The sequence below is a fragment of the Nanorana parkeri genome, unplaced genomic scaffold (genome assembly GCF_000935625.1).
Source record: "Nanorana parkeri isolate BGI_ZX_2015 unplaced genomic scaffold, ASM93562v1 scaffold1402, whole genome shotgun sequence".
Classification (NCBI taxonomy): domain Eukaryota; kingdom Metazoa; phylum Chordata; class Amphibia; order Anura; family Dicroglossidae; genus Nanorana; species Nanorana parkeri.
In genome coordinates, this window is record NW_017307670.1 from 118,221 (window position 1) to 139,004 (window position 20,784).

At 40.5% G+C, this 20,784-nt stretch overlaps 1 protein-coding gene across 5 annotated transcripts in view; it reads right to left on the reverse strand.

Moving 5' to 3' along the window:
• GALNT13 (polypeptide N-acetylgalactosaminyltransferase 13) overlaps positions 1 to 20,784 on the reverse strand; it is a 219,951-nt gene that overhangs the window by 80,999 nt on the left and 118,168 nt on the right. For all 5 annotated transcript variants that reach the window (XM_018569808.1, XM_018569807.1, XM_018569811.1 and 2 more), the window contains 3 exons: positions 5,289 to 5,455; positions 4,252 to 4,459; positions 1,944 to 2,114 (listed from right to left, as the gene is read on the reverse strand). In XM_018569808.1, coding sequence (XP_018425310.1) covers positions 1,944 to 2,114; positions 4,252 to 4,459; positions 5,289 to 5,455 — 546 coding nt within the window. The remainder of the gene's footprint in view (positions 1 to 1,943; positions 2,115 to 4,251; positions 4,460 to 5,288; positions 5,456 to 20,784) is intronic.

Genomic DNA, 20,784 nt, shown 5'->3' on the forward strand with positions numbered 1-20,784 from the left:
ATGAGACATCATTTGCACACATGGATTGGCCACAACAGAGTCCAGACCCTAGCTCCATTAAGAATATTTGGGATGTGCTGGAGAAGACTGCACTGTGGTCCGACTCTCCAATCATCATTAGATCTTGGTAAAAAATTAATGCAACTCTGGACGTAAATTAATGTTATGACATTGCATAAGTTTATAGAAACAATGCCAAAATTAATGTGTGCCATAATCAAAGCTAAAGGCATCCCAAGTAAATATTAGTCTTTTTTTTTTGGGGGGGGGGGGGGGGCGCGGATCAACCTATAAACAATAGTGAAACCCAATGGTCTGAGAGGACAAAAGAATAATAATTGCTTACCAAGCAACAATAAAATGTGCTAGCAAAGCAACAATAGAATGCAAAATACAATAAACTAGATATATCTTGGGAAATGTATACCCTTGTATGAGACACGATGTAGTAAAGAGGGCATCCACTGAGCAGCTTGACACATTTTGTGGCAGAAGGTCATTTCGCCTCACGAAGTGCCAACAAAATGTTGGTTCCAAGTGAACTTTCCTCTTGATCTAAGTTTCAAAATCCTCATAGCATAGATATGGGGATTGTTTATAGTCTCCTGTTTGTGGTGGTTGGTGTTTAAAGCAGAACTCTTGTTTGCTGTACAAACAAATTAAGAAGCGGACTAAAACTGGCCATAAATATTAGGCAGCGATTAGGGATGGATCCATTAATTAGTTGCTTGGGGATTTCTTTATCAGACAGAGAACTGTATGATACCAAAGATACATTGTTGTAACTCATTCACTCTACTAAAATCACCTGTTATTTTCAGATAATCAGTCACTAACTCATGGAACATTAGGATCGCTATAGTGCAAACTACACCGCAGAATGTAACAGAATTTATTAGCTCATGATTACACAGTATATGTGCATTTCACTGCTGGCACGTGATACTGTTTGCCATACATTTCAGGAAGCCCATTGGTCCATCGGTTGGCAATCAGCAGTGAGCACAATTGAGCTACTGAAAATACCCCTGTAATTTAAACCCTTTTATACATGCTCAGATCACACCAGCATGTGCATTTATGCTGTGGGAAACAAACAGATTGGCTGAAATGATCTCTATCTCAGAAATCCATTGTAGAGTAAGCCAACATTGATTGGATCAGGCAATAATGAACTTAAATTCTTTCAGAATGCATTATAATCCTACCGCACTCCTTACTGGTATGTCCGTTGTGGTGGGTGCTGCAGTGACTGCTGATGGCGCCGCTTCAGATCCGAATAGTAAGTGTGTCACCAGCACACCATGGTTCAATCTTCAACCAGTGATACATTTTATTGATGCGCACACATCTTGTTACATTGCAGCGTTTCCGGGCCACTGAGGGTCCCTTCATCAGGCATGACGATGGTGACATAATTTACTATTTAAATTCTGTCAGGGTACACATTTTGTGCAATCTACAGATTGAGGTTATAGAGAGGTTAAGGGAAACCTCAGCAAGGGTGCTACCGGTAGGTGTCTGGAGCCTGCATGTTTTCCCCCATGTTTGTCTGGACTACTTCCAATGGGTCTGGTATCCTCCTATAAACTAATGGCAAACCAAACGCAAAACTTGCTAACCAAGCTGGCCTTAGCATGTGCATATATGTGTGACATGGTGCAGAAACCAGAGAGAATAGTTCATGTCATATATGCTGTATTTATGGGTTACAAAACTCCACAGATGTTCCAGCTGTCATCCGCACAAAACAAAATGACAAGTATCATTCAATTGGCATGTAATGTATCTGTGTAGTTTAATTGCTGCACCACCCTGCCTGACAGCTCTTCCATCTCACACTGTGCAACTTATTGTTCATCTCTTAATTTTATCTGTATTGACTGTTGCTGTAAACATTTATGCACACTCATCCATACATGAAATATATAATATTTATTTACCTTACTGGTAATGTTCTGTCTCCTTTCCTTCTGTCCATTTCTCTCTGGGGAACAGGATACCAGCGAAAATTCAATTTCCAATTAAATCCACCGTAAGTCATGTCTGAACCGGCCATGTACTCAAACGTGTCGTCACTTATTACATCGATTATTGGACAAACCACTGTTTTCCTGGAGGGGAAAATATGAATTGACACAAAACAGATCAATTCTTTTCATGCCCTCCTGTACACAGCTGTATGTGAGGCTTCCCTATAAAAAATATTCTGATTCTAAAATAGCTATTATCAAAAATCCAATTAAAATATAACCAACACATCTCTAAATCCCAGATTAACTTAGTCGATTGAAGAAGGGTTTTTTGTTAAGTGCTAACTAATATTTGGTTAGCTGTGTTGATAATGGTATTAACTAAAGAAGAGCCACAGTGGTGTCTGGGGGATGGAGGACAGAGGGGCGGCATTTCAATGATATATTCTATTTTGGTAGATACAAAGACTAAACTATCCTTTATGTTGAAGCTAATTATAAAGTATTATCTAGATGGTACTTGGTCCCCTCCAGGATGGCTAGGATATTTCCGGGGATATCCCCTGATTGCTTCCGAGGATGTACACTTCCTGATACTATGTATCACACCTGGTGGCAATGCCCTAAAGTGCGCTCTTTCTGGAACAGACTCTATGCTCTTATATATAGAGTTGTTGAAGTCCATGTCCCGAAGGAGGCTCACTATGCTCCATTAAATTGCCCTATACCAGGACTCTTAAGAGCTCAGGAGAAATTGATATATTTTTTCTTTCTGGCAGCTAAAACTACTATAGCAAAATCCTGGAGGCTGCCAACGATACCTTTTCAACAGGTTAAAGCGAAACTGTCATGGATAATGGTACATGAGAAGATACAGAGCATCCTTATGGATACTGAAAAGAGATTTGAACTAACTTGGTCACCATGGATTCGTTATATGGGAGTGTTGGTTGCTGTTTGACCTGGTACCTGGTTAACCTTGACTTTAAATATAATTTATTAATTTTGGAAACACTATTTATTAAGGTTTATTAAGGTATATAGCGGTTTTTATTAGTTCAATTGAATATTGATAGTATAATGGAAATCTGCTAAACAAAGGCACTTTTAAGTACACAAGAATAGTTTTTGATATATATTAATGAGCAAAGCTCTCTTATTAATGAATTTTCAATAATATTATATTGCACATTGCACAAATTTCATTGCTTATATTAATAAGGAATAGATTATATTTAAGTAAAAATGAAGTATTGTTGTTTGTTTGGTGACACTAAAGTGTTCGTATTAATTGTATATTTATTGTGGAAAATGAATAAAATACTTTGAAACAAAAGAAGAGCCACAGTTCTTGCCACAGAAATTTGGGCATAGCTTTTTCCCTTTTTCTTATAGCAGATTTTGCCGAAATGGAGAACTAGGGGGGCAGCATGGATCCATCCTGATGTACATTCTGCTTTCTACAAAGTGGCATCTGGGATCACATGGGTTGGGCAGGGCTCAGCTAAATGAATGCAGATGCTGCTTTCTTCCAGCAGTTTGTGATCTGTTTTTCAGAGATTACCAGAATGCAGTGCAGTAAATTAATCATATTTTAGGGCTCTCCATTACCAGTTTACCCTTACAGTTTATCTGCACACCCAGAAAGAGCATAACATCATTCTCCAGGGGGATTGCACCCAGCAAAAATCTAACTTGATACTGCAGGGGAGCACGTCCAGCAGCAACCTACCCTCACACTCCGGGGGAGGACATCCAGCAGCAATCTACCCTCACACTCCAGGGGAGCACATCCAGCAGCAATCTACCTCACACTCCTGGGATGCACATCCAGCAGCAACCTACCTTCACACTCCAGGAGAGTGCACTTAGCAACATTATACCCTGAGACTGCTGGGGAGCACACCCAGCAACAGTCTATCCCCACACTTCAGGGAAGTGTACTCATTACCAGTATACACTCATCCTTCACATTGTTCTATTATTGCCAGCCACCACATGGGTTTTACTCAGTCGCCATGCCATCTATGACTTTGCTTACACCATTTTAGCTAACTAGACACACATTGGCATAATTTAACTTATGCTTGCTCAGCTGTAGGACACTCCTATTCAAACAGATTTCTGCATAATAGGGAGACCCTCCAAGATCTGACTGCCATGACCACTCTTAAGAGGACCTGTCACAAACATATCTGCACATCTGTGTATTTACTTGAATTTTTAATATGTTCTGCTAACATACGTTCAGCAGGAGACAGATGTGAAATATTCATACCTGTCTTCCCTTATTCTTGCCAGCAATGGCTCCAACCATCCAACTGTACATTCACAGTGTGCATCCAAAAAGGTTATCACTTGACCCCTTGCAATGTTGGCACCTCTAAGGCGTGCCCGGATCAGCCCTGACCTTTGTTCCATCCTCAGAATTTTCACTGGAACCTCCAGATGTCGGGCATAGTTTTCCAGTGGAGCTTTTAGGAAATCTGATGGGGGGAAAAAAACATAAACACACAAAAAAGTATGAAAAAAACTGTCCATTTGATATACAACTGTCCTTTAAGTAAAGTTGCTTAATGTTGGCATAAGTGAAGATCAGAGACCTTAACTGACCTCATGTAACAATACATAGCTTTTTAGTGATCCCTGAAACCTGTGAAGCTCTGTTAAGCAATTCTACACTTCACCTCTGAAGTCAATTCTGGGCCCACCTACAGCACATTCCTATTACTCAATGAGGCCACCCATCATATTGGGAATCTAAAAGCGAGCTGCAAAAAGCAAAGGGAGTGGGCCAAAGCTTGAAACTGTACCCTTTATCCTTCCATTATTTTTGGCTAGTCCTCATTTTCTTACAGAGAGGTTTCATTTGAAGGGGATTTTAGGGAAAGGTATAAATTCCCTATGTGGCTGGCACCTTTGCCTTGTACTAACAAGGTGCGGTACTCACCTCCCACAATCCATTTATAAATGACAGACATACCCTCTTCCAAATGAACAATGCTTGGTGATCAGAACAGAAACCTATTGAGAGTGTTCTGAGGTTGCCCTATTACATCAGAATTAACTAGCAGGCTGTATGACAGGATATTACAACTTCAAGTTCAGATTTTCTTTAATTTGAAAGGATAAAACACCAATGGGGGATTTACAGATTTCTTGGAAATTCCAATTAAAGGGTACAAACAAACATTTGCAGCACAGAATTCTGGAGTTGCTGTTTTGAGAAATCTGTCAAGTTTAAAAATGCTGTATACAGTAATTTGCTCATCATCTCAGCTGACCCAGAAAACCAGAAGAAAATGTGAACTATACCTCTTTCACTTGCATCATCCACCAAAATAACTTCCGATAAAAGATGGTGGGGAGATCGGTTGATGACGCTGTGGACTGTCCGTAGTAGTGTGCTCCAGGCTTCATTATGAAATACTATTACTATGCTTGTGTTCGGGAGTTCATCAGGATAGACCTTCGTCTTACATCTGTAAAAATCCAACAAAAGATAAAGCTCGAATTTTAATGGTTCCTGAATTTCTCTATACTAACTCTACTAACTCTGCCAACTGCTTTATTAAAGGTTACAAAACTCTGTGATGACCCTCCATATATTTTTTACTTCAAAGTAAGGAAGTGTATTATTTCAATGTCAAGAAAAGTTCCTTTCCAGAGGCTTTTATGAGGTGATAGAGCAAGATGTGTTTTACTTTCTTTTACAATCTTTTACAATCACAATACAGTGTCCTGCAAGACACTGTATAGAGAGAGGGAGAGAGAGAGAGAGAGGGAGAGAGAGAGAGAGAGAGAGAATTCTAAACTTCCAGAGATCAGGTACTAAAGCCATTTCTAGGAGTATTATGGCTTTTTCAGAAGGCGTTTAGCAATGGCATCCTGCATATTGCACTTAACAGTATAAGTATTTTTTGTTCAGTCTTGTTTGTATAAAGTTAACCTTTTCATGTTACTTTATTATCAAAAAATGTATCCAAAAGTAATATTTTAAATGGTTTCTCCATTTTCACCTGCTCGCGGTGCCATATTTTTCTGATTATCTTGCACTTAGATTTATAGGTATGTCCTCCAGTGACTGTGTGGATTTCACATCCCATGGTCAGTATCTTTGCGGAATGATTGCTGTGAGCATATCAATTATAGAATAGGTTGTAAAGAGAATGTATTTGCTGAGTGACTGTGTACTGGCACTGCTCTGCGTGTAGAATTGAGGGGGCGTAGATAAAGGAAACTGAAACAGAGAGAAATACAGAATCTGCCATTGCAGACCTCTTTTTGAAACTGCTGGATGCCTGGCTGTATCTGACCTCAGTACTTTCTCAGTCACCAACCTAGAACAAGTACATAGCAAGAGAAGTAAATACTTTTTAGGGACTGGTGACTCAGAATGCACAAAAGCTTGTGGATCATCGTAACATACAGGCAACTTTTAACTTCAAAAGGAGAGCTCATCATTATTTTTAATTATTAATAGAGTAAGAGTGGATTATAGGTAGGGATGCACCGATACTGAAACTAGTATTGGTGGCGATACTGAGTATTTCGGTGAGTACTCGTACTCGCCCAAATGCTCCCGATGCTTATCCCAATACCAGAACTTCCGGTATGAGGAAGCCAGGCGGCAAGCCATTACTTGTTGCCCAACTTCCTGATTGGCCAGGAAGCTGCCTCCATGCTCCCTCGTCACTTGGTGCCCAGCTTGCTGATTGGTCTGGAAGCTGGCCAATCAGGAAGCCGGGTGGCGAGTCATTACCCGCCCCTCAGCTTCCTTATTGGCCAAAAGCCAGCTCCATGCTTCCTCGTCACCTGGTGATGAGGTAGCATGTAAACGGCTTCCTGGCCAATCAAAAAGCCGGGCAGCGTGTAATGACTCACCACCTAGCTTCCTAATTGGTCGAGAAGCTGGGCAATCAGGAAGCCAGGTGTCAAGTCATTACTCGTCCCCCAGCTTCCTGTTTGGCCAGAAAGCCGGCTCCTTTCTTCCTCGTCACCTGGTTAATCATAAAGCCGGGCAGCGAGTCATTACATGTCGCCCAGCTTCCTTAATGGGACTTCTAGTATCGGTATTCGGTATCGAATACTTGTACTCGATACCGAAAAAACAGTATCAGTTCATCCCTAATTATAACGTAGATATGAATGGATATTCTTACAAATTTCGTTAAATTCAGACATTCTGAATCCTCTGAAATGAATCCGAATTTCTTTTAAAACCAAAACTAAATCGGACATGTGACTGTTCTCTGGCCAATCAGATTTTTTGGGGGTCTATTGGGGGTTGCATTACAGGCAAGGTCATGTGACTTTGTTCAGGAACACAAATTTGGATCGTTCTTAAACGAAACTTCGGATGGATCCAAAATAATGAACCAAATTGAATTTCAAATCCGAAATCCAAAAAACTAAAGAAATAAAATCTAAATCAATCCGAATCTTGACAAAACATATTTTTTGCAGAGTTACATATCTATTATAAGGTTTTTAAACTTTAAAGAGGACAAGAATACTAGAAGCTATGCCCAAAAAGGGAAAAGGACTAGGACTGATCTTTTTCCTATTATTGACCTACCATGCCTTTCACTGTCGCTGTGTGGCAGCCATCTACATGTGGGTGCAGGCATTTTGTCAGAGCTGCCCATTAATGACTTGTGATCTACTGGTGGGGGAATATTAAAGAAGCAGCAGCAGAGTTGCAGAAAGCACAGTTCCACAGAATGGATAAAGCAGAAGCTGGGAGTTCCTTGCATTGAAGGTTCTTAGATACAATTTTCTCTCCAGCAAGGAGAGAGCAGCACAGAGATTACATTGCCAAATCTCTCCCAAACCCATGGGACTAACATTCAGAGGTAGCAGTACCTTAAATGATCTCTCACTTAAGGCTCAAGGCACAGGAAGTGCTCTGCTATTTTTCAGGGGGAATTTGCGACACAGGGTAAATCTTTCAGGGTACTACATAGACACAATTATTATTAGATGCAAATGTTTGAGTTCAGGTCTATTTTAATGGCTGTTTTTGTAGGCTATGATTCCATGCATATTCTGATCATGTTGGGAGATGCTCTGTAAAATTAATAGCACAGGCTGTATAGATGTATAGTGAGGTACAGCAATGAGGCAGAGATGATAAAAGTGTGTCTGCCAATAGCTGAAGCTTATTAGAGAAATGAGGCGCATTCTGTATATACAGATGGCTAATGATTTACTGGCGAGTGTTTAATACTCCCGTCCTTTACGCGATGAATGGAAACTTTCTTGTTATTACCTTGGCAACAAGTCAAATTGTCACACATTTCATCCATCACAGAAGGATATTCCATGCATCTGTTTGCATAATTAGCGTTTGGCTACTAAATAATGGCGAGTGTTTGTTGGAAGTACATGGTGAGGAATATGTTACTAAAGTACGGTGACATGAATGGCATCATTATTGTGCTGTTCAGTTTGTTTATTCTAATATGGGTTGTGAGGGTAACACACTGAGCAGGCCACAACATCTGCAGGTTAGGGATGGCCCAGGAGAAATTTGCTCCCTAGCATCACACTGTCTTCACTGACTTGCCTTGTTCCTATAGTGAATCCTAGTGCAATCTCTTTCACAGGGAAGCGGCACACATGCACCAGGCCATCCGCATGGTATAGAAGAAAACATGATTCATCAGACCAGGCCACCTTTCTTCCATTGCCCCATTGGTCCAGTTCTGATGCTCATGTGCCTATTCTAGGCACCTTTGGTGGTGGACACAGGTCAGAGTGGGCACCCTGACTGGTCTGCAGCCCAATACACAACAAACTGAAATGCAATGTGTGTTCAGATACCTTTCTAGACGCGCTGACCTCTGGCGCACAGGAAGTGATATGGTGACCTCTGGCACTCAGGAAATGATGCAGTGACCTCTAATAGACCAGCTTATTTAAATAAGCCTGACTGATCCCCAGGTGCCAGATAGTCTTCAGCTTGTTCCTGTGTCCGATATCAGTTTCCTGTTCCTATTCCTGTGTTTTGACCTGGATTGCGCTTGACTACTCTGATTGGCGCCTGCCTCCTGACCTTTGCCTGTTCACTTGATTTGCCACTGTCTCCTGTTCTGTACTTCTGACCCTTGGCTTGTCTGACCTGATCCTGACTCTGGAATTTGTCTGCACGGTGTGAACGCACCTCTGGCACCTGTGCTATTTGCTGTTCACTCAGACTCTGTCTCCACCTCCAGAGTCTGTAGGACACGAGGTGCAAGGGAAGCCTCCTCATCCAACCAGTCTCCAACCAGGTACGTGATAGTTACCTTTAGTAAAAAACTGCATATAAAAATGATCTGTAGACCGAGATAAAGAGCATTGGCGTTATTTGCATATCTTGACTTTTCCTGTGAAAGTGGAGTCTGCTTCTACCTCTCAGTTTCACCAAAATCTCACTATAGGACCTATAGCTTCATGGGTGGCTTCCTTTATCAAAAGGTAGACTTGAGAGATGATAGGGGGCAGGGCAAAGCTTGAAGAAAGTAAAGGAGCTTCAAGTTTAGCAGGGAGCCCAAATGCTCAGGATTCTACTGGTATTGTATGCTTGCAGCACTACACTAGTGTCCCTTAGGGAAAAGTGTCACATATTTTAATAAACGGGAAAAAAAAGTAGAAAAAAAAAGACAAAACCTGAAGAGATAGCAGACCTGGAATTATATGCAGATATCTGCTGATTTCTGATAGCCTGATATGCTTCAAGCCTGAAACCTGATGGGATGATTCACCCATGTATTCTAATAAGCAGCTACCGTGATCTCTTGTACAGTCACAATTAGAGGCTGCAAATATAATCAACATTGGCTTTTCAAAAGCTGACCTCTCTCAAGGACAATCTAGAGTCTATTTATTTCAATTATTTATGTGTCAGAAGATGCATCCTATCCTTGTCACTATTTCATTCCTTTCAATCAGGCAGAAAGCATGGAACAATGTGCAGGCTGTCTGGACGTCTTACATGGAGAAGTTCCGTGAGGCATGTTTCGTATAATGTGATTTAACAATAAACCACACCATCAGACACAAATATATGTCAAAGTCTAAAAATGAGTGAGTGCTTTCCTCATTCAAGTCAATGCTTTCCTCAGTCAAGTCAATGCTTGTTTAAATGCACACTATTCTTAAAGCTGAAAATGAACCATTTGAGTTCCCAGGTCTTTTTCTCCCTACACCCCAGAGCATTGTTATTGTCGCTTCAGAGATGACTTGGTTCCACACATAAGGTTATTCACAAAAGGGTGAAGAGTTTAGATGAGGTAGATGTGAACAATCTAGGGCAACAACTGAATTGGAAAGTGAGCTGAATTGGAGAATTAACTTTTTTGGCCTAGATTGTTCACTTCCCCTGCCTTCTCCAAACTCTTCACCCTTTAGTGCATAACCCAAAATCTTTTAGGTTTCGTCTACCCAAACATTGTTGTTTTTTTTTGTGACAGGGCTGTAATTTGGTAACAAATTTGAATACTTATACTTTTATTTCCTGTTATGGGGAATAAATAGTGAAAAAGAGTTTTTAATAATTTTCTAATTTTTCCCAATGCAATGTTTACATAATTTGTACACCCTTTTTGATGCTACATTGTGACGCACACAGGGGGGGAAAACGGTTTGCGTAAATATTTGCATAATGATTTTAAGTTTTAGTTGACAAGGGCACAAATTTATACAACTACGATTTTTTCACAGGTTTGTGAGCATGATGTAAAAAAGCATGATGAAAAAAAAAGCCCTATACTAAGAAGTTTTTTTAGAGCTCCCTTGACCAGTTGATAGTCTCCAATGGCTAGCAAAACCATCTCTATGCGGACTCCCTTCAGGCTAGAGTTTTAGGTGTAGTCCTGGAGTCTGACCTTTTCTTCTGGCCCCACATGCAGTCTCTATCAAAATCTTGCTAAATTTAGGTCAGTAATATTTCCAAAATACGCCACTTCTTAACCAATGACACCACCAATATATTAACTCACTCACTTGTTATCTCTTGCCTTGCATACTGCAACTCCCACTCATGAATGCTGCTTCCAGAATCATCCTCCACCAACAGTTCAGTGTCTCCCACCCCTCTCTACTAATCCCTTCACTGGCTTCTGTTTTCGCAACAAATAACATCCAAAATATCCCCCATACCAACTTTGCTCCTCCCAATACCATCTGCTCTCCAGCTCCCTCCTCACTGTCCTCCCATGCTCACATCCAGAGCGTCTTCAGAGCCTCTCCCATCCTCTGGAACTCTCTACATACCTACTTCATCCATAGGCAATTCCTAAAACGTTTTGTCTTCAGGGAATCCTATTTTGCGTCTACCTAATACCTGAAACTTTACTTTCTTCAGCAACTCATCCTCTCACAGCTATTACCTTTTCTGTTGCTTGCCTCTCCCTTTTAGATTGTAAGCTCTCATGAGCAGGGCCATTTAACCCCCTTGTCTTATGTATGTGATATGTTTTCTAACTGTACTGTCTCCCATTACTTTTGTAAATCCTGTATAATAATTTTAAAAATAGTAATTATGCAAGTTTTCATATATACATATGTAAAGCCTGTGTGTGTTTATGTGTTTTTCCTGGATGTTTATTTTTTTTTATTTTTGCGGTAATATATTTTTTTTTTAAAAAGCAGATGGCGACTGAGGTACGGCGGTGGATTAAGGTGCTCGGTCCTTCTGTGAAGCTAAGGCCTGGTATCCATCCGGCGACTAGCACTCTTCTCCTCTGCCATCCGCGACTCTATGAGCGCCCATCACACGCAGCAATGGTGACGATATCACCATCACGGAAGACAAGATCCTCACTCTGATCGCCAAGGCTCTCTCCGGCATCAACATCGGCAGTCTGATCTCCAACGTGGGAGCTGGTGGTGGCGCCCCCGCTGCTGGCGCTGTGGCTGCTGCTCCTGCCGCAGCTGCTCCAGTTGAAGAGAAGAAAAAGGAGGAAGAGAAGAAGGACGAGTCCGAGGAGTCTGATGACGACATGGGCTTCGGTCTCTTTGACTACGTTTTTCTACAAGGAAGGGTCCTATAATTTATATCTGTGGCATCGTGACTGAAACTGAGACTTAACATATTGAATCGCAGAGATGCTCTTTTGGAAGGAGTTTCCCCTCAAGTGTGATGTCAAAAGCACAACTTCTTAAAGCCAGTTGAAGAAGTAAGCATGTCACAAACTTGGGCACTTCAAACTGAATATATGATGCATAGTACTTAATCAGAAGTTACCTACCATAAGAACCACATTTTAAAATGATCAATAGATTCAAGTAGGAAATTTTACTAAAAAAAATATTTGCTTAAAGTCGAACTAAAGCCCAATTTTTTGTTAGTATTGGATAGAGTGAGGGAGAGTCATAACATCTGTCAGCCTGTGTCCCATTGGAGAGATTTCCTGTTTAATATGCACAACACGAAGTAAGAGGAAATCCCTCCAAAGTGAGGGAAATCCCTGTTGTCACCAGAGTTTGTGCCCTCATTGAAAGATTTTCCATCTATTCCAGTTCTGCTGATTACTCAAAATTTGGGATTTGCTTTCACATTCTGTAAAACTAGGACAAATAGAGAAGGTGAATCTCCTTAGCGGGGGACACAGACAGCAATACACACACAAAAGGGGTTCAAATCCCTTTCCAATCTATCCCCCAAAAAAGTGTTGGCTTCAGTTGCAATTTAGGAAAACTATATACAGTAAGAGCATGATGCCAAACATATTGAAAAGTGCATTGTAAGTTTACACTGTCATGCAAGATATACTGTATGTGAGTTGCAATTGCTGACCTCTCCTAAAATCCTCTGGCTTCCATATTTTGTGAGTCCCTGACCTGGAACAAGTATTGATATAAGGAATTCCAACTTTCCTTTGACATGCTTTTGCTGCATGTTTTTTTAAGCCCAAGACATACCTGCAAGGGTAAAAGCAGCAGCCTTGTACTCAAAGAGTGTGTAAGGACAAGGGGGATTGAACATTTCCAATGGCTTGGATTCTACATTATCTATGTCATTGGATCTAAATAGCTACTTTAGCCTAGCAGGCTGAGCCTGTCTTTCCCTCACTGTGTTAAATAAGACCTACTGTTAGCAGTTTAAGAAGTCATTCCTTTGATTTCCTTGACAAAACGCTGTTAAGTATGGAGCAGTAGAGACTGGTAACTGCTTCAAAATGTACTTAAAGGCTTTCTAGATCACACTGATGTGGATGAATACATTTAATGTAGGATGTGTACAGCAATGGATTGTCGGGACAAAATTATATGGCATTAAAATTGTTCCGGCACCATGTGGCAAAGACTGACTGACAGGTTGAAAGAGCCTGCTCAGCTTTTCAAGCAGTCACATAAAAATTTCCTATATACCAAACAGGCCTTGTCTTTCAAGATTGATTTTACACTGGCAAATCGAATGAACGTAAAACAATTGTAAATCAAAATGACAACATAAGAAGTAAAGTAAAACAAAGAATTGTTACAAGAAAGTGAAATAATTAATAGCAGCAGACAGTTTTCTGCCTCCTTTGGAAATGTACTGACTTCCTTCCATGTGTTTCCTACAGGAAAAAAGGCTTTTCATTGTGACTGCAGACAGAGAAATGTAAATATTACTTATCTCTAATGTCATCATATAAATCGGGCGATGTCAATCTTAAAATCCCAGAGAGCGCTAAAGTATTTCTAAAGTATATCATACAAATCAAGGATATATAAGTTGTCTCAAGCACTTGTGATTGTGGAACTCCAGCTAAAATATTTTTTTCTAGGTTTAGACTTACAGTGTGGAAGAGTTATGAGCCCTATCAGCGCTGGTTTACTGTTCTTGTTGAGGAGATTCACCTCTCCAATAATCCTTATGACCATATTTATGGAGAAAGAAAGTGAGGGGAAATCCAACATGTTGTGGTTGCCTCTAAAAGACGAGGGGAGGGTCAATCTTCTAGTGGGCAATTTCTACTCACTTCCTGTCATGTTACCAGGACATGAACTGGCATGTAGTAGTCTTTGTGGAGACGGGGGAATGGCAATGAGAACCTGGTAAAGGATCTAAGCCTTTCCCTTCTTTCCTTCTTGTATCAAAAACTAAAACAAAAAAGATTACCACTTTCCGCCTTGCCTGTTAGTCAATAAAAGGCATTGCTTTAATGTTAAACCTTTAATGTTGACATTTCTCTGCAGTGTAAGCATAAAAATGCGAGGAAAGACATCTCTTGGCCTAAGAAAAGAAAACATCAGTGTTGTGGGTAAAAATTATTATATATGGAGAGCCAAAAATTCAGTTTAAATTATAAATGTAGAGATAACAAAAACATTTAGTGACAGTTTCCCAGATTCATTCATTGTTTGAAATGTTCGTGCATTTTTGCGTGCGTTTTCGGCTAATGTGTTTTGCGCGTTTTTTGCGCACATGAGGACGTGCATCTTAGCTGGCAGATTGAAAGACATTGCGGTGAATAGACAACGTGCAAAACTAATGGGGATTTTCATTGAAGTCTATGAGGCCAAACGTGTTGCAAATTGCCCAAAAGAAGCTCTGGAACTTTTTCCTGTGACAGGCGTTTCGTAGCTTGTGACAAAACGCTCAGATGTGAATAGGGGCCACTGAAATGAATGGGAATTCACATGAGTTGGTGTATTTTCATGCCTGTCTGAAGAGCAGCTTTAGGTGTTCATTAAGTATGTCTTGTGTTGCACTGACCTACACACTGCATTCAATGCTCTGGGCTATGCTTGGAGTGGGAGGGGTGGCTGGTGGTGGACTTTACTTGTATACATTTAATGTGTCTTGCAGACTGTTCCAGGTGCCTATATTTTATTATTTAGCAGCTTAAAAACTTCATGGTCCGGACTCACTGGGCCAGACAAATGATTGTCAGTACACTAAATATTTGGCACACGGAAACCTGATTTTTTTATACAACAAATAATAGTTCACCTTGAGGGGTTTGAAATAAACGATGTATCTGGTGCACCAATTGTTAAAAAATCCCAAGTGCAACTTTTCACATACAAAAACTGACTAGCCTGATTTTTTTTTAGTGCACCACAAGGCAGTGCATGTATTCTTTATCATATGCTAAAAGGCAGGTGCAGGTGATACATTCATGTTTGCACTCTGGGGTGCCAATGAAATGCTCCACAACAAGCACACCCAGTAAACTGCTCATGCATATCTGTAAAGCCACCTTAAAACTCCAAGCGTATCTGTGTATGCAGTGAAAGTGTGGAGTGTTGCCATGCCATTCATTTTGAATGGCACCCCAGCATACCAATCAATACAGCACAAAAACCATTGGTTTAAGCAAACCACAATGCACCGGTGTGAGCCACCTTGTGTCATGGTGCACTGCGCTGAATACAATTCTATAGGTCCATTAAAACTTGCCATGTGGTGCATTGGCAGCCCATTCATAGTGAATGGCCTGGTTTATTACAATGTATATCAATGAACAAAGTACTGTACGTAAATGCACATTTGGTAAAATGTTGTCAGCAGGACAGTAAGCTAGAAAAAAAAATCTATTTCATGGAGCTGAGGATAGCAGCAAAAACCTGACAACCCTTCCCCACTCTATCCCAAAATAAGAAAAACATTTTTGGCTGGACATACACTTTAATGTGCACTCTAGTCAAATAGGAAAATTAAAGAAGAACTCCAGGGAAAAGTTGTATTAACCCCTGCAGTGGGGCCACCCCCGCAATGCAAGGGTTAACTGCTCATTTGTGCCTGGGTTTGAATCACGAACTGGACCATGAAAAGTATTCAGAATTTTCTCTGACTTTCCTACTCTTTATACTTGTTCCTGGTCCAGGTTCCAGGTTTTAAAGCCAGTCAGTTACCATTTCCAGAACTTATGTTTGCTTTAAAGGGACATTGTCACTTAGCACATTCAGGCAAAGTGACAGTGTCTCCTGATAGCCCACTGTCCCAGCAAGGGAACTATACAGATCTGAGCTTCCCTGCCTCCACCCCACACAGTGGAAGCCCCGATGCCATTGCTTCAATGGAGCAGGGCTTTTGGGTATGGGAAAGCATTTGACTTCCAACATACGACAGTGCTCACGTCTCACTGGCCAATCACCAGGCTTGAAAACTGACATTTGGGGGGTAGGAGTGATGTTATCCACCTAGATAAGCTCCAACACTGTCCAACACCAGAGCTTACTAGGGGTGGACATCTGCAACAAGAAGGTGGTGAAGAAACGTGGATAAGTGACAGTGTCTCCTTAAGGTAATTTAAGAAAACTAACAGGGTTATTCACAAAAGAGTGAAGAGTTTGGAGAAGGCAGAAGACGTGAACAATCTAGGACAACATAGCTGAACTGGAAAGTGAGCTGAATTGGAGAATGTTTCCAAATCAACTATTTTGGCCTAGATTGTTCACTTCTACCTTCTCCGAGCTCTTTACCCTTTTGTGAATAACCCTGTGCGGTTTTAGTACATCTGCAATGTTTGCTGGACAGCATTAATATATCAATGATTGCTTTCATGTGTAGCCTGGAATTGCTCTTTATTACACGAATATAGCATAGGTGTTAAAGGCTTCTTCTCCCATCCATATATATATGTTGCTATTAATCTTATTTGGTGCACGTTACACTTCCTACTGCTTCCTCCCTACATTGAAGCATTAATGAGCGTTATTAATAGCCTATACTCCGGCTACAGTGATGACCCCAGTAAATACCATATGTCGATGAAAATATTAGAAGATGGATCTCTACGCTCCATTTGTTGGTATAGTCAGCATATTTTGCTGAATGATATGCGGCTTGCTTTTCAAAGTAGTCGGTAATGATGTCATGTAAAGTAATCTACTTTGCAGTATTAAAATGCATATAACAAATTATAGTATTTAGTCTAAGTTATTTATGTCTGTGGTGAAAAGTGCTGCTTAACCATTAAATGGACTGTATAGGCAAAACATGAGACTGCAATGTGGAGATTGTGATGGGTTAAATCTATGCTTACATAGGACCCCATGCTGTTATTTACTGAGCCAATTTTCTGTTAGTACTGTCAGGGTCGGGTTTTTTCAGCTAGATCTTGTGGGCATGCACTCAGCTGGCAATGCTATGCCCCATTTGCCCACTCAAGCTACTAGTGTGTGGATGTACAGATACTTTATTTAATTGGCCACCTTCCTTTCATGCAAGTGCTCACTTCAGTTTTGTGGTCAAGCATACAATTGGCATTTCTTCAAATATAATTAAAGCCTAATAAAGGGAATATTGTAATGCTCTGAAATATGTTGGCTAATTGATCTTTCTATCAATATAGCATTTGTTTTATTTATCTGCTTGTTTGTCCAATAGAAAGATATTGTTGGTGCTCTGCTCAAGGCATCTTAAGTCTCCATGTCCACATGAGTCCTCCGCCCGAAGCATCTTGAGTCTCCACATCCTTGTGAGTCTTCCGCCCAAGGCATCTTGAGTCTCCACATCCTTGTGAGTCTTCCGCCCAAGGCATCTTGAGTCTCCACATCCCTTGCGACAGGTGCTGGTTCCTTCGTGACTCATTTGAGCCTTTTGCATGATGCCCAAAGATATGCAATCTCAAAATAAACTTTATTAAACTTAGAACAATGTGCCTGTGCTCCCCAATCTGCTCTTTTGCACTCCAAATAGCTTAATTTTAGAATAGCAGTAAACAGGGGAAGATGAAATATATATTCATGCTAATTATGGTAAATTACAACACCTCTATATAATTTAGAGGGGAAAGGGGAAGGAGGACATGGAAGGAGAAAAGGGGAAAAAAGAGGGAAAGGGAAGGGTTGTGGAACAATTAGCAGGACGGAAAAGGGGTGGGAGGGGTTGGGTGGGCTAAAAAGATAAAAAGTTTGTTCATTTGAGGTTTTCTTCTCTTGGTTCAAGTGAAGCTCTTACTCTACCTGCTTTTAAAATAGTTTCTCCTCACTAAATGCATGGTCTTTAAACCATTATGTCAGTATGAAACTAGCCACCTATCTACAATTTAGTTTTCTACACCGGATGCACTTTGGTTTGCATCAAATTATACTTTGTTCCCTACCAGCAGAGCTAAATGTCAGTGATTTAGTTTGCCATCGACTCTGCTTCTCCAGAAAGTATTGGCAATGTTTATTTTTTTCCATTCACCATCTAGGTTAAGCCAATGTTGGTGCCATCAGAACCAGGCCCACTAAAAAGTAGCACCACCTAACAAAGAGCAATGGGTTTCATAACAAATGTACTTTTTACTGTTTACCCTCATGCATTCAATACTGGAATGTTATAGTATGCGTCGTTACATAATATTGAACTTCATTCAAATCTTTAGGCATGAATAGAGTTGGGCAGCACTGGGACTTTTATTTAGTTTTTATTAGTCAATGTCCTCATTTGCCAAACTGTGGTTTCCTAAAAACAAACTGTGTGTCCCTACAGTGGAGAGCTTCCCTCACTTTCTATGTAGTCATTGGGATGGGTAGAAGGTGAGCTCCTAACAGTAGTGGACATACTGCAGTTTAAGGGCTCATTCACATGGGAAAAGAGGTCCGTGTATCATAAAAATCAGTTGGATTTCTGCAGCTGGGTAGGTGTTGCCTACAGCCTACCTGCAAAGCAGTGACAGGTCGTGGCTGTACGCTGATAAACCCAGCTTGGATTGTATGCTTGCGTACAGGTACAGATGTCCATCCCTGGATGCAGGCTGTCTGCATCCAGAGGCATACATCTGAATCTATATTGATTTAAGCACCCAGAGCAGCTTTTACCAGCATACAGCCACAGCCCATCATTGATTTGTACAGCTGGGCTATATGCAACACCATCCTGGGCACAGAGATTCAGTAGGTTTTTACAGTGCACGCACATCTTTTCCCAAGTGAATGAGTCCTTACATGACAGGTATTCTGAAGCTGTTCTTTACCTAAAACAAAAAAAAATGTTTTGGATAAAAACCAAAAGGCTACCAAGAAGAAAAGTGGCTGGACATGTAATGTTCATTTACACAGTCCTCTGTAATAAATATCTCTGGTATCTAGACACACACATTCTCAAAGCTTTCATGTAGATTTCTGTAAGATAGCCTCAGAGCTGGATGCCTCATGCAGATGCAGCATGCACAGTAGGCGGCATCATTAGCAGATTATAATAAGGCAAGAATAATAATGGCAGAACAGACGGGGTTCCCAGGCCTGGGAACCCCGTCCAGAAAAAAACCTGCACATTAATGCTCTTCATAGTAAGTCAGTTTTAGCAATTCTTTATACTTTATATTTTACAGAAGATGAACAGCTATGAAAGCCTTTGTATAACTCTGAATAAATTATCAAATGATCATACACAATACATATGCCCACTCCTTGTACCTGGAAGCATTGTTTCCACATCATCTGCCACAATTATATGAGTCATTTGCAAAGAGTATGCAGCTGCATAAAATCCGATTCAGAATCCAAACCCTGCATAAATGTTTCACAAACCCAAGTCAACAGGAGAACACAATAGTCTCTATATACTGGCCCTATGCAAGATATAATTAATGGGTAGGTATAGCCAAAGCTGTTTTTTTTTAATTTTGGATAGAGTAGGAAAGGGTTAAAACCACTTGTGTTTTGTTGGGAAGAATTCCTTTCACTTCCTGTTCTGGAGGCAAAACAGGAAGTGGGAGGAAATATCTCCAAAGCTGCAGGGAACTCCCCTCTTAGACAGCTGTCACTGATACAATTGTCCTCAGTGGAAGATTTACCTTCACCTCATGCTCGGGTGCAAACTGTAAATTCTCGGGTAACAATGCTCCCCAGCACAAATAGAGATCAGAAAGTCAATAGCAGCAATACAAACTTGACAGTATGTAATAACTCTTCCACACAATACCCAAAGACAAATTCAAAAGGTTTTGGCTATACATACACTTTAAACTGGCAGGAGGCCCATAAACTGAAGACAGCCCAGGGCTTGCAGTGCAAAGAACGCACAACTGGATGGTATCCTTAGATGCTTAGCAATGAGAACAACTGATTTTGGACAACAGAGGGGTAGCATAGCATGGGCAGTAGCTAATGCTATTATTGTTCACAACACAGCGCTCATAATAAATTCACAAAACAGCCAAAGTTCTACATATCAATATAACACCCAATCCAAATATTATTTATGTGCTTCTTATATTTCCCTGTGTGATCACAAATTCATACAAAATCCAAATCTAATATAGGTGATTCCGCCATGCAACACATACAGATTTCTAACACGCAACTGAATGAGTATCCTTAGTGACATTCTACAAAGAACAAAGTACATTTATTTGTTCACCTGTAATATCTTCCACCATAAACCTCTTTTGTAGGGGACTCAAAACATATCCAGTGACCTTGTTTAGCTATACACAGGTCAAATAGCTCTCCACAGATTTTGATTATCCATTTCAGGTGATATAAGCAGATGGTGATACCCTCAGGTTGCAAGGCTCAACAATATTTTCAATAATCCCTCATTGGCAAGACATTAAAAGGATCCATTGTGTAAAACCATTTATTGAATAAAAGAATACAAGCAAGTGCACTTACATTCAAGTTGCGTTAATCCGACATAAAAACACAAATCCAACACAAGGGAAAAACAACCAGTCCAATATGCTAAAGCGAAAGTGACGTCAGTAGACCCTGTCTGACGTGTTTCCTCATTTAATTACTTTTTGAAGTAGCTAATGCTACCTCCTTTTTAACAGGCTACTGACAGGAAAGGCTGATGGATGCAATATCTCATGTACCAACTAACAAAAAAAGTAATATATCACTTCAGACTGGTATCAAAAGAAATGCAGAGGTTGCTGGAAAGCACCAAAGGACG